General features: G+C 41.6%; 2 protein-coding genes across 2 annotated transcripts in view; both read left to right on the forward strand.

The window, feature by feature from the left end:
- On the forward strand, positions 1-6337 carry fam161a (FAM161 centrosomal protein A). Its single transcript, XM_063010389.1, has 7 exons — positions 1-177; positions 1205-1470; positions 2493-3731; positions 4059-4226; positions 4391-4490; positions 5088-5230; positions 5711-6337. Exons 1-7 carry the CDS (start codon positions 37-39, stop codon positions 6150-6152), a joined length of 2499 nt encoding a protein of 832 aa, XP_062866459.1. The 5' UTR covers positions 1-36; the 3' UTR covers positions 6153-6337.
- A 1379-nt stretch (positions 6338-7716) lies between these two features.
- xpo1a (exportin 1 (CRM1 homolog, yeast) a) overlaps positions 7717-14929 on the forward strand; it is a 28717-nt gene continuing 21504 nt past the window's right edge. The window contains exons 1-4 of the mRNA XM_063009806.1: positions 7717-8315; positions 12525-12654; positions 14248-14349; positions 14843-14915. Of these exons, the coding sequence (XP_062865876.1) occupies positions 12529-12654; positions 14248-14349; positions 14843-14915 (301 nt within the window). The 5' untranslated portion in view covers positions 7717-8315; positions 12525-12528. The remainder of the gene's footprint in view (positions 8316-12524; positions 12655-14247; positions 14350-14842; positions 14916-14929) is intronic.

Here is a 14929-nt window from a genome sequence, read left to right on the forward strand (position 1 = left end):
AAATGTAAGTATTAAATTAATAATAACATTTAAACAATGATGAAGAATTCTCATCGTGTGAATGTGCTCGTTACTTCGTGTCTGAAGACGCCGGTGGATCCTCACACTAAAGTTCCAGCAGCTTCATATGAGAGAGAGAGAGCAAAGATTCCTCATTACATCCATAATGATAAAGAGGTGAGTCCAAATAAATGCTTTAATATCATTTATAACACAAATACACCGATCAGCCATAACATTAAAACCACATCCTTGTTTCTACACTCACTGTCCATGTTATCAGCTCCACTTACCATATAGAAGCACTTTGTAGTTCTACAATTACTGACTGGAGTCCATCTGTTTCTCTGCATGCTTTGTTAGCCCCCTTTCACCCTGTTCTTCAATGGTCAGGACCCCCACAGAGCAGGTATTATTTAGGTGGTGGATCATTCTCAGTACTGCAGTGACACTGACATGGTGGTGGTGTGTTAGTGTGTGTTGTGCTGGTATGAGTGGATCAGACACAGCAGCGCTCCTTGAGTTTTTAAACACCTCACTGTCACTGCTGGACTGAGAATCGTCCACCAACCAAAAATATCCAGCCAACAGCGCCCCGTGGGCAGGTGTAGATGAAGGTCTAGAAGATGAGCGACTCAAACAGCAGCAATAGATGAGCGATCGTCTCTGACTTTACATCTACAAGGTGGACCGACTAGGTAGGAGCGTCTAATAGAGTGGACAGTGAGTGGACTCTGTGTCTGATCCACTCATACCAGCACAACACACACTAACACACCACCACCATGTCAGTGTCACTGCAGTGCTGAGAATGATCCACCACCTAAATAATACCTGCTCTGTGGGGGTCCTGTGGGGGTCCTGACCATTGAAGAACAGCATGAAAGGGGGCTAACAAAGCATGCAGAGAAACAGATGGACTACAGTCAGTAATTGTAGAACTACAAAGTGCTTCTATATGGTAAGTGGAGCTGATAAAATGGACAGTGACAGTTTAATGTTATGGCTGATGCATAGTGTATAGCTTTACTGTGTGGTGGCTCGGTAGTAGCATTGTTGGCCCACTGCAAGAAGGTCCTGGGTTTGATTCCCAGATGGTTTCCTCCCACAAGTCCTAAGACATGCTGTCTTAATGACAATGAATGAATGAATGAATGCTGTACTGTACTATACTTAATTATCAGATCCCTTTTTATTTTCACAGATTGATTATGACACAGTCTCAGACCCAGAAGAAAATGACGCTCATGCCAAAGACAGCAGCCCACTGCCCATCAAAAATGACCGTACAATGTCACATGATCACATCGACCTGCAAGAGTTTTACCGCTCCAGTATAGAGTATTACAACCAGCTGGAGGAGCTGCGGAGAGCTCACCTTCAAGCCATGTCTGAACTGGAGCTAATGTACCGTAAGAAACTCGATTTGAATGGCATCGCAGCTCTGAGCAGCTCCAGCCGAGCCTGTCCGTAAGTTCTCTTCTTGTTTTGGCTAAGTTGTGATACTGGAACTGGAACTGGAATACCAGAGTTTTGGATTATAAATGACTTTAAATATTGGTGCCACATACTTTAAGGGACTTACCTTAATAGCCATCAATCAGTTGTGACACTAGACACTCTTAAACATGTGTGAGCTCATGGGTATCTGCAATAACAACAGTAATACACAAGTTTAATTATTCCATGTGTATTTTCCTCGCACTATAATATTTTTTCATTACAAATATAGTGTAACAAGGCGAGTCGAGCCTTGTCACTGAGGTCCCAGGTATAGCCCTGAACCTGTATAAATAGGCAATTAACCCAATAAGCAGGAGGCTCAACCAAGGTAGAAGAAAAAGTCAAACAAAATAGATAACATAACATAAATAATAATAAATAAAGAGCACACAACATCCACAGCCCGCGAAAGTGAAAGTGGAACGAAAAAGGAAAGAGCAGAAATGAAAACTGCTTGCCACATGATGGCAGGCTGCTCAGAGCGCCCACAACAACCCAGTTCTTAAAAAAAGAGAAAATAAAGGAAACCCAGAACAAGCTGCGGTCAGCAGTAAACTAAGCCGAATCACCACTTCTTGACCAGCACAGCCAACACTCAGTGTGAATCCAAACATGCCCCGAAAAGTGCCAGTGGAAGACGTGACCGCATCAAGCATGGCAACACAAATTTAGAAAGAACGTACAGGTGCCAACAGAGGAGCTGGCAACACTGTGATGAAGAAACAGTGATTAAATAGACATCCTGTCACCTGGAGCGAATTATTAATTTGTATTGAATTATTAAATTAAAATTATGCAGCAATTGAGAGTTGGGGGCCTTGGTCAGGAGCCCAACAGTGGCAACCTGGTGGTGGTGGGGCTTAAACCAGCTACCTTCTGATCACTAGTTCAGCATCTTAAGCACTGAGCCAACACTTCCTTTGTCAGGGTGATCTAAAACGTAATATTGTTTTAATGTAGCTGAAGTAAATTTGTTTTATTGCCTGCAGGGCACCATGGGATGGATTAACCCTAAGAGAAAAAACAAAGAGGGCTCAGTCTGCCCACGAGCTCAGAAGTGGCATCACAAAATTCCACATGGGCGAGCAGCAGCTCACTGTGAACGATGACTGTGCTGATCCAGTCAGCCACTGCATTCATCAAGGCTTTTCTATTTCGTCCAAAGAACAAATCAGGAACATGTGGAAGGAATTCAGTGTGGACAAACAGTCCCCATGTCATCGCCACTGTTCTTCAACAAAGCCGCAGAACCATCCACCCAACTGCCAAGCCATGGTGCAAACTAAGACCAGAGGTCAAAAAGGAAAGCAGGAGGAACAGAATGGCTGGCGTCCACGTGTAACAGTTCCCAAACCCTTTAAGATGACGCTCCGGGAGGCAGAACTTAAGAGCAAAGGCGTCCGGTCTCGCTCCGAGATCGAACGAGAAAACGAGGAGCTGCGTCTGCAAATAGAGGAGCTAACCGAGTGCCAGCGCAAGTTCCGAGCCAGTTCAGTGCCTGCACATGTCCGCCTTCCGTTGTACGAGGAGCTGCAGGAGCGGGATGAGGAACGCAGGTGCCAGCTACGTGCTGCGGATCAGCAGAGGCTCCGTGACTCCCAGAGACCTTTCAGCTTCCTGGAGCGGGAGCACGCCAAGAAAGCACAGAAGGAGAAACAGCTCCAGGAGCAGAAGAAGCAGGAGGAACGCCGAAGGAACATGTTCCGGGCCAAACCTGTTCCCAATGCTGTAAAGGAAGCGGCGTTGGGTGAGTGGCAAAAAGAAGAGGCGCTCTACCGGGAGATTAAAAAGTTTATGCGGGCGAGAGAGATGCTGCTTGGTGCTTCAATGCCACCCAGTAGGCTTGCCAAACGTCTTGCAGAACGGAGAGCACAGAAGGCAGATCAGCTGTACGACAACACCAACCATCGCCCCAGAATCAACACCCAGGTGCCTGACTTTGATGCCAGCTACAGGCGTTTCCAGAAGCAGCTGGAGGGCAAAAGGGAATCCCGTCCAGTCACTACATGTGAACCCTTTGACCTGTCCACAGCTAACTTCACCTCACATAAAGATTGCAATACAACTGATGCAGTAAGGAGAAAGAACCCTTTGAGTTCAAGATGCCCCTTTGTTACCTCTTCACCCCGGACGTCTTCATCCTCCCTTTGCTCATCTCTTTCTGGGAGCCAAGAGTACCTGCCTACCAAGATCACAGACGCTGCCAAGAAACGTCAAGACGCCGTTAGGTAACTACTCCCAACATGGTAATTGATAAATCCCAGTGTTTCTTTTCTAGGTTTGTGTCTGGTCCCCTTTTTAACCCCATCCCAGAATCCATTACTGTGTAGTTAAAAAAACATTAATAAACCAAGCATTCCTGACTAAGATCCCAATCAACCATGTGTCTGTCAGCGCTTATTGACTCAATCACCGACAATTTAACGGTCCCGAAGCAAACAACCACCCCAACATGAGTTCACCCCTGCTCCTGCTGTCCCATCTTAGTTTTACCCCTTACCTAAAACGGCCCTCAAGTTCCAGTTCTGAGAGCACAAAGTCTTCCGTCTGAGTAGGAAAGTTCTGGAGCAGAGGAAGAAGGCTGAGGAAGAGAAGGAGAGATGGCAGGAGAGACAGAAGCAAAAGGAAAGGAAGTTGCAGAAGCTGATCGCCAAGCGTGCTCAGGCCAACGACCCACACATGACCTTGGCACAGACGTACCGGTCCAAACTCGAGCAGTTCAGGTATTCTGCACTTTTAAATAATAAACTCTAATCTTGACTGCATGTTTAACTGGTTCTCCATTGGTTTTATTCTACTAAAAAACTAAGAAGTCAAGATAGTTTATTGACTCTGACCTCGTTTTATTTTCTAATATTTAACATGGTGTTACATTTTATGGGAGCAGGAAGCAGGACCTGCAGAGGCGCAGGGAATTCCAAGAAGAGATGAAAGGAATTCAGGAGAGAGTGAACAGTAGACCTTTACTTCTAGAAAGAGTAGCACAGGTGGGCTGTCTATCTTTCTGTCACATACGTTTACCCTTCATTTCCCAATCTAGCCATATCCACTTGCCCCACTGTTGTATCTGTCCTGACCGAGGAGGGCTTTATCTAAAACACGCCCCCTCTTGCAGGTGTGTAGTAACGGACCGCTTGTTTTCACCTGCAAAAGGCAAGTTGACACAAAGATCACTATTGTGTACAGACATACATGCACTGCTCTCTGTTAATGACCATCCTTGTGTAGCACCATTGACCAGCCAGCAGCAATAATGAGGATTCCTTCTGACACGTTCACCAATCACATATTTGTAGGAATCCCGCCAGTCAATATCAAAGCTAAGATTCAAACTTGAGAGCCCTCAAGACATCTAAGCATTGGTGGGGTAGTGTGTTAAATGGCTGTGCCAACCGAGTGCCCATGTTTCCACTTACTTAACTATCTGCAGTGATATCTGATTGCCTCTGTTATTATTTATTTGTCACAATAAACAATTTGGATCATTAAATTGATTGTTACAAATAGGAAACTTTAGTAAAACCCGACATGCATGAGTATGAGGATGAGGATGATGATGATGATGATGTATTTCTCTGATACAGACCAATGCTAAGCTGGCAGCAGAGAGGTGCTACACTGAAGCTCTGCATAAGTGTGGTCTCAGTGAGGCCTTTGTCTGTAGTAAAGCTCCCAAGAGTCACAGAGGAGAGGAGCGGTCACAGAGCCACACTCCACCTACATACAGGTCAGCATCTACCTGCTACGCACACACACACACACACACACACACCTTTCATTGACAGGAATAGCCTAATATTTTTAATGTTGTAGAGAGTAAGACCATGATTGGTGAGGTTTTCAACATCAGCCTTGAAGGATAGCCCTAATGCTCCATGTAAAAATGTCTGGAACTTGAGGCATTACAGGATCGGATAGGTTAAAGGGGACAGAACTTTACCAGCTTGTCTTTCTCCAGCTTTATTGAAAGAGACCTGGGTGTTAGCAATAACATTTATAAATGTGACTGCATAATACACTTGTTATGATTACTAACAGGCAAATGCAACAGTTCCAACTTAAGTTTTAATGGTCATTTTTACACGCAGTACACCTGCTTTTATCATCATTAAAAACTGGATTTAAAAACATATCCATGACCCAACTGATTTTTTATCAACTGTTTATTATTGTTATTATTATTATTAATAAAGGTGTTTTTCCCCAGAGAGGACCGAATACTTGATGACCTGGGGGGTTTGGATGCTGACTCTCTGTCTGGTGACTATCCTGCCGATTATGAAGATTATGAACAAGATGTTGAGGATAAACCGGTGGTCAGAGAGAACATCATGCACACAGAGGATGAAGAAAAAGACGACAACAAACGTGACACTGATGAGGAAGGAGACGACAGACACTCCGATACAGACAATCTGGATTGTGATCATTATTATAGTGATCAGGAGAAGAGTGATGGGGAAAGTGACCTCAGGGGCAGGGACAGGAGCCACAGTCTCCATAGTAACACAAGTAGGGAAAGTGATGATGGAGAAAGAAGTAGAAGTGCTTTAAAGGGTGGAGATCAGACAGAAGATAGAAAAAGCTCACAGAACAGTCCGGAATCCTACAGTGGTGATGACAAAACTATGGTGGAAGAACACAAGTAATTTTGTCACGACTGTTTAGCTCCCCTGTTAAGGAAAGACTTTTTTTGGTTCTTTGTCAGAATGTTTTGCCACCTTGTTTATTTGATAATGACTGAATTGTATTAAACCAAAGTGACACGCAATTTGGTTGTAGATCTGCAGTATTTATTTATTTATTTATTTATTTATTTTTATTTTGGGTGTTTATGTATTTAGGAGTCACACAGCAGATCATTGTGGTAAGCATACCTGATCTGGCACTGTATGCCTAATGCCACCCTGTTTATTTTTATCTGGGCTTGGGACCGGCACTGAGAGTGCACTGATAAGTGCACCTCTTAATGGCCAGGCTGTTTAGGCCATCTCTCCCTCTGACTCTAGCCAATCATATTTGTGCAGGTGCCCAGCCGGCTGATAGCATCTCTGAGATTTTAACCTTTGATCCCTGGATCTTAGCAGTAGTGGGGTACCGTATCGCTGCACAATCTGATTAGTTGAGTTTATGGTAAGTGTAAATTGGAGAACCTTATATGGATAATTATGATTTTTTTTTGTCACTGAGCTTTACTACATTTCAGTGCAGGGTAGATAAATTTCACATTTGTATTTATGAATTGCTTGTGCACGTGGGCAATGTGACGTTGGAGCCACTGTGACACTGGCAAGGATGTGGCTGTGGGAAACGTGACAATTAATGAATGTCCAATGTGTTTTCTTTTAAACTGTAATAAAAATGGTAACGTTTATTTTGGTGTGGTGTACCCTAAAACAACTTTTTTACCAGTTTCCTTATAAATATCTCAATTTCTTTGTTGAGAAGAACCAGTTACAAATCAGCTGTTTAATCACTTTAATCTTTAAAAAACTATTAAAAACTCAACTTTTTACTAAGCACTTAATCTGATTTGTACTTAATTACTAACACACTCTTCCATAAAAATAAAAAAAACCCAGGTTTTAGCAGATTTGTGTTCTTGGACTGTTGTCTATTTAAACTAGAGTAAGGAAATGTTTACTATGGAAGCACTTCTGTAAATGCCAAATGCCGAAAATGTAAATGTAACTGAAAGATAAACAGGACTCGAACCATGCTAAAATCCTAATAAATAAATAAATTGCTCCTGGAGTGTGTGGATGGATCAATAAGCAGTCTGTAGGGCGTGTTCCTGCTCTGAACCAAAACATGATAATAAACATGAATTGAATTAGTATTTTTATTACTGTTGCCTTATTATATTGTCACGTGTGCATTGATTATTATTCTTATTACATGAGTAAACGTTAGATTGTAATATTTTGGGGCATTTTATTGACCCAGGGTGGAATAAAGACAGCAGAAGCACGTGTTAAAGTTGCTCTAGATGACTGTAGGTTGTCAGTAATTTTCCATGCTCTCTCAGTCCAACCCACCTCACGTTTGCATTCATGGGTCTTGTATTGCATCGGCGCTGCCAGACTATGCTGTAAGATTGACGTCCCGTCCGACCAATGGGATGACAGGAATCCGCCCTGCGCCACATCCACGGACCAATCGCGTGACCCGGGGGGCGTGTCCGCAGTCCAAATTTTCCGCGGCGCTACGGACTGAGAACTAAACCGAGATGGACTACACCAGTCTGAACCGGTTTCAGCCGGTCTGATGAACAAGCCGAGAGCAGAGCTCGCCTAGAAACTCTTTCATACCGATGCCTTACAAGCGACGCGGCTTTTTCTTTCTGAATGATAAAAACAACCCAAATTCTGATTTAATTCAAGACAATAAAGCGGCGAGGAGTGAACTCTGTTAGCCACCTAGCATAGAAACTTTAACCAATCAGTGACGTTAGCTAGTTAGCACTGAGGCTAACCTACAGGGGTCAGCCTAGCTCCGAGTCTAGCTTTTTTTTTCCCTCACAGTTAGCCCGAGTTTAGCTCTTCTCTCTTGAACCGTTGAGTTTGTGTGCACTATTAAACGCGCCTGGCTTTAAAACGTAATTTATTAAAAATTATCAGCATCGGAATCAGCAAGCGGCTGCGCCAACTGTCTTCAAGTTCATTCATGTTAGCATCCTGCTAACGCGTCATCATGCTATAAAGCGATTTGGCGTGGGTTTGAATTGTGCAAAACTAATTCCTGTTAAATACAGAAAAAAAAAAAGAATTAAAGAACCATTTCATCACCGAGGAGAGTTTTATAAAAACCAGGTAAGTCAGTTCAGGATTGTAAAAAAAAGTTTAACTTATTTACTAAGACTTGGTGGTATGAGGTTTATATATATATAATAAATAATTCATAAAATGTATAATAAATACCTACATTTTGTATGCTGTGCATGCACCATAAAAAGTGTTTACATGTATACAGAATCTTACTGTGATTTGTATTGCTTGTTTTACACTGTTAGTGAATGTTGTATGTATGCAAGAAGTTGTTTGTTGTCTGATGTGAGCTGCTGTAACAAAGAAATTTCCTTATATACGCATGATTTTCCTTACCCTCGAAGTCTCCTGTGATTTTTAGGGGTTTGGGGCACCTGTACATGGAGACTGGTAGGGTGCATGAAGTGAACCCCAATAAAAATGATGTTGCCTAGTTGTGTAAAGGTAAAATAATGTCTTGCAGAAAGTTAAGAGATAGATAGATAGATAGATAGATAGATAGATAGATAGATAGATAGATAGATAGATAGATAGATAGATATTACAGCAGCTCACATCAGACAACAACATCTTGCATACATACAACATTTACCAACAGTGTAAAACAAGCAATACAAATCACAGTAAGATTCTGTATACAGGTGAACACTTTTTATGATGCATGCACAGCATACAAAATGTAGGTATTTATTAGGTATGTAAACATTGGTCTTATGGTGCCACCGAGGAGAGCCGCCAGTTCAGGTTTGTAAAAAAAAAAAAAAAGATTTGGTGGTATGAGGTTGATATTAATGCTGATATATATATATATATTTTGTATGCTATATATGCACCATAAAAAGTGTTTACATGTATACAGAATCTTACTGTGATTTGTATTGCTTGTTTTACACTGTTAGTGAATGTTGTATGTATGCAAGAAGTTGTTTGTTGTCTGATGTGAGCTGCTGTAACAAAGAAATGTCCTTATATACGCATGATTTTCCTTACCTTCGAAGTCTCCTGTGATTTTTAGGGGTTTGGGGTACCTGTACATGGAGACTGGTAGGGTGCATGAAGTGAACCCCAATAAAAATGATGTTGCCTAGTTGTGTAAAGGTAAAATAATGTCTTGCAGAAAGTTAAGAGATAGATAGATAGATAGATAGATAGATAGATAGATAGATAGATAGATAGATAGATATTACAGCAGCTCACATCAGACAACAACATCTTGCATACATACATTTACCAACAGTGTAAAACAAGCAATACAAATCACAGTAAGATTCTGTATACATGTGAACACTTTTTATGGTGCATGCACAGCATACAAAATGTAGGTATTTATTAGGTATTAGGTATGTAAACATTGGTCTTATGGTGCCACCGAGGAGAGCCAGTTCAGGTTTGTAAAAAAAAAAAAAAAAGATTTGGTGGTATGAGGTTGATATTAATGCTGATATATATATATATATATATATATATATATATATATATATATATATATATATATATATATATATATATATTGTATGCTATGTATGCACCATAAAAAGTGTTTACATGTATACAGAATCTTACTGTGATTTGTATTGCTTGTTTTACACTGTTAGTGAATGTTGTATGTATGCAAGAAGTTGTTTGTTGTCTGATGTGAGCTGCTGTAACAAAGAAATTTCCTTACCCTCGAAGTCTCCTATGATTTTTAGGGGTTTGGGGTACCTGTACAAGGAGACTGGTAGGGTGCATGAAGTGAACCCCGATAAAAATGATGTTGCCTAGTTGTGTAAAGGTAAAATAATAAGGCTTGCAAAAAGTTAAGTATACATTTGAATTTGAAATCTTAGAGGGTAGGTAGTTTGTAACCCCCTATCAAAAAAACTCACAATGCTGATAGATAGATAGATAGATAGATAGATAGATAGATAGATAGACAGACAGACAGACAGACAGACAGACAGACAGACAGACAGACAGACAGACAGATAGATAGATAGATAGATAGATAGATAGATAGATAGATAGATAGATAGATGCTTTATTGATCCTTTGCAGGAGATTTCTTTGTTATAGCAGCTCACATCAGACAACAATAAAAAACAAGCAATAAAAATTCACAGTAAGATTCTATATACATGTAAACACTTTCTATGGTGCATGCATATCATACAAAATGTAGGTATATATTATAAATTATTGTAGATAGATAGATAACTTTATTAATCCCATAGGGAAAGTCAGTTATTACTGCAGCTCCAGGTACATTAAAGCAAAAACTATTAAGTACAAATAATTAAAGTACACAAGTAATGTTCTACACACTGTGTAATTGAATAAATAGAATAAAAAATGTAGTATGTCATATAAAACAATTAAGAAGTATCCTAGCAGTAAATATTTTAGATGAGATGTAATTTGTGGTAAGCTGTTGTAGTGTTAAATAATAACAGATATTATTATATCTACTATTATGAATTATTTTGAATTATTATTGAGTTATTGAACAGTCTGATTGCAGTTGTAAGGAAAGATTTCCTGCAGCGTTCAGTCCTGCATTTGGGAGGAATCAGTCTATGTAACAATTATAACATTATGTAACAATGGCAAAGGAAACCTTGTTTGTGATTGGTATAATTTAACCCTACAGTAAGATCTCTACTTTACTTACATCATTGTTTATGTTGTTTTAGTATCTTAACCATATTACAATTTATTAACCATAATGATGTATGTTTCTTAATGCACTGTATAACTCCAGCGTTTTTCTCCTTGTGCACAGTTTAGTTTTCATGTTTTTTTCCACAAAGCCTACTTGTAGAGTAAGATCGCTGTCATTTCTTTGTCTGTGTTCTGTATAGCTTGTTACATCACTGAGTTTTAAATGACTTGTATTCAGATTATTAAAACAAAATGTAGTTTATTTTCAATAAAAAAAAAAAACAGAGAAATAGTTTCACCTAATAAAGTTCAGCTGTATGACTCAGGCTAATGTACTGTGAGCCTTTTAAAGCACAGTACACCACGTTTGGATTCTTCTCCCCTTTTAGCGCATCCAATTGTTCAATTAGCATCGTGCTTCCTCTCTGTCTATGCCGAACCCTGCCCTGACGGAGGTGATCGAAGCTAACCCGTATCCCCTCCGAAACACGAGCAGCAGCCAGATGCATCTTTGCCACCCACACATCGACGAGTTTGGCGCCACCTAGCGTTGCATGCGGAGAGACACACCCTAAGGGCACCCTCTCCCATCTCTGTGTAAGCGCCTCCAATCAGCCGGCAGAGAACGCGATCGCATTCTGACAGAGAGAGACCCACATCCGGTTCTTTGTCCCACCCCCCACATGAGCGACCGGCCAATCGTTGCTCATATAGCCACTCGGCTTCGAACCGGTAAAGCAAGGCTGGATTCGATACCACGCTCTCAGAATCCAGCCCTGGTTGCAGCGCGTCTCTTTTTACCGCTGCGCCACCTGAGCGGCCACGTTTGGATTCATTTAAACCTTGTGTTAATAAATCGAAATCTAAATTTCAAAACGGGTGGCTTATTGCTAGAGTGGGTGCTGCACGCCAACGTGAGTTCTGGTCACCTGGGCTTCCATCCATGCTTAAGTGTGCTCCCATTTTTGGTTTCCTATAGTTTCATCCACTTCCCATGAACATACAGAAGTTGGATTGACCGACATCCATGATCAGCCATGGATCAAGGTGTCTTGATTGCCCAACATAGATCATAATTGCAGCAGCGACAAGGAACCTTGTTTAGACCTTTGTCCCTCCCTGCTAAAGACACACAGCCAATTGTTTTTGTAGGCACCCGACTGGTTGATAACACAAAAACAAACAAAGACTAGACGTTGTGTAACATCTCTAGAATCAACTCATGTTCTACACTAAACTAGATCTTTTCCCTGGCCTCTTGCTTTGCATTTAGTTTTAACTGGAAATTTATTTAATCCAATTTCTAATATCTTTCCTGTGAAAATATCATGCTGTATCGCTGCCATATTGCCCACTTGTTTTGCCCAGCGAAACTTAGCCCAGTTACCATAAAACCACAATCATCTGTTGGCTGAAAGCACCACCCATGAAAGTATTTATAATTGACAAAACTAAAGTGAAATCAAATCCATTAATTTAAATATAGATTTTTACGTTCTTGTGTAGAACAAACCGTTTCAGATTCTGAGGTCTTCATGTTGTCGGGTGTGTTGGCGCAGTCGATACCGTCACGGCTACATTTACTTATAATTCTCTTCTATTCTCATCCTACAGCTCTATGCCAGCAGATATGACAATGTTAGCGGACCACACAGCCCGGCAGCTGCTGGACTTCTCTCAGAAACTAGACATCAACCTGCTGGACAATGTGGTCAACTCCATGTACTATGATGTTGGATCCCAGGTATGTAATCCTAGAGAAATGTGTAAATGATTTAGGTGTAGACTGAATATTATACTCATTTTTAGCATTTTATTTATTGTCTTTATGATTTACTTGTTTTGTGTGTCAATTAACCAGAAGGTCTTTTTAAGTAAATTGGTAAGAAAGGAAAAAATCTTTAGTGTGTCTAAATTCCCAAGGATTTCTAGGGTTCGTGTACAGGAGTGGTTTTTGAGATCCATCAGATAATGCAGTGATGTGTACTTCAAGTTTATTCTACCTGAAACTTTCCTTTTATGGTGTTGTCACACCTGCACTTTTGTCCCCTCTGGTGCAGTTTATTTGGATCACACTTGGGTGCGGACAAAAACAACCGCATCGAGTCCGTTTGAGAAGAGGTGGTCTGACTTTGGAGCAGTTTGTTTGTACATCTAACCCAATATGAGCTCGATTTCTATGCTCATTCGTCTGAAGTCTGAAGCGCAGCATTTCTAGGATGCTTTGCTGATGTAGTTTAGCCTGGTATATTGTCCAGAATATTAGCACAGCTAGAGACAAATGCCATCTCCGCTGCTGCTCAATTTTTACTTGCATAGAAATTTGCACTGGTCCAGAACACGGGATCGATTTTCCCGTGTTTCCTCAGACACATCTGGATCGATAAGCGGCGTGTACGCTCTCGCAGGGTTTATCCTGATGCATTTTGGTTCGTTTGGATATTTAAGTATGAAACAAACTCATTAAGTGATGGATTCGGACAGGAGCGAACGGTCAGTGTGAAAACGCAGTTAGACTGCATTCTACATCTACATGCTCATCAAATTTCAAGCACCACATACTGCACGAAGGCCTTTTCTTTTCCAGCTCCCCCTGGGAAGTTTTTTAATTTTTTAAAATGTATTTATTTATTTATTTATTTTTTAAATAATTTTTGCGCGTCCAATTTCATCCCATCGATCATCCTCTCACTAATGCGTGCACAGCCAATCGACCGTCTTATCACCCACACTTGACGAGTGCAGCGCGGCAGAGCACCGTGCACGGAGGATCACACACTCCGCCGCACCCCCTCCCGTCTCCATGCAGGCGCCACCGACCAGCCAGCAGAGGGCGCGACCGCCCCAGTCCTGAGAGAGCATCCCCTCCGGTCTCAAATCCCGCCCCCCACCTGAACAACATGCCAATCGTTGTTCATATAGCCGCCCAGCCTCGACCGGTGAAGGCAGAGCTGGACTCGAAACGACGCACCTTCGAGATCCAGCCCTGGTTGCAGCGCGTGTCTTTACCGCTGCGCCACCTGAGCGGCCACGGGAAGTTTTGTTTGAATGAATCTGTCGTTTAGAAACCGGGCTTTGCTCGACATTTCCATCTTGTTCAAAACAAAACTCAAAGCTTTTTCAGATATTATTATTTAACAATTAACACTATGAACGAGCTTGTGTAGGCGCCCAACCTGCCGGAAGAGGAGCTGAGATTTGAACTCACGAGTTTGAGATGTCAGCTCTGGTGTGCTAGTGTTTACAGTGCTTCGTCTGTCATTATTAACATCGCACAAGCTGCTTGTTTATATGTGGATAAAATGTAAAGCTTTTGTTCACTTGCCATGTATTTTAGCAACGGCTGGCACAGGAAGTCCTTACCAACTTAAAAGATCACCCGGACGCATGGACCAGAGTGGACACCATCCTGGAGTTCTCGCAGAACATGAAGACCAAAGTATGTCCGCTGGGATAAGTATTTACCAGTTAGTAAAGTACCCTGCAATGTTGGGGTAGAAGTGATGCATTGTTCATTAATGGAGTTCTCTTCTTCAGCCCTGTTATTAATTCATTTCTTTATGTGGAGCTGTACCTAATACGCTCCCCTCGGACACGTATAGTAGCCAACCGCTTCTTTTCACCTGCTCTAGGCGGGTTCACACAGAGAACAGTGTCACGTACCGAGAGTCACGCACGCAACGTGTCTGTGCAGGCGCCACCAAACAAGCCAGCAGTAATGGAATTTCAGGAGTCCATTCGGTCCTCCCGCCTTCTGATATAACCAATCACGTCTGTGTAGGCGCCTGGCTGGTCGATAGCAGAGATGAGATTCAACCTCCAGAGCTGGAGATCTAGACTGGCGTGTTTTACCACCGTGCCACCTGAGCACCCGATTTCCTTCTTTCTTTTTTTAATAACAAAACCATGCTGTTCTTTTTTTTATTTGACAGTATTACGCCCTTCAGATTCTGGAGTCCGTCATTAAGACACGCTGGAAAATTCTTCCAAGGAACCAATGTGACGGTAAGACTTATTCT

This window comes from Trichomycterus rosablanca, chromosome 15, assembly GCF_030014385.1.
Source record: "Trichomycterus rosablanca isolate fTriRos1 chromosome 15, fTriRos1.hap1, whole genome shotgun sequence".
Lineage (NCBI taxonomy): Eukaryota > Metazoa > Chordata > Actinopteri > Siluriformes > Trichomycteridae > Trichomycterus > Trichomycterus rosablanca.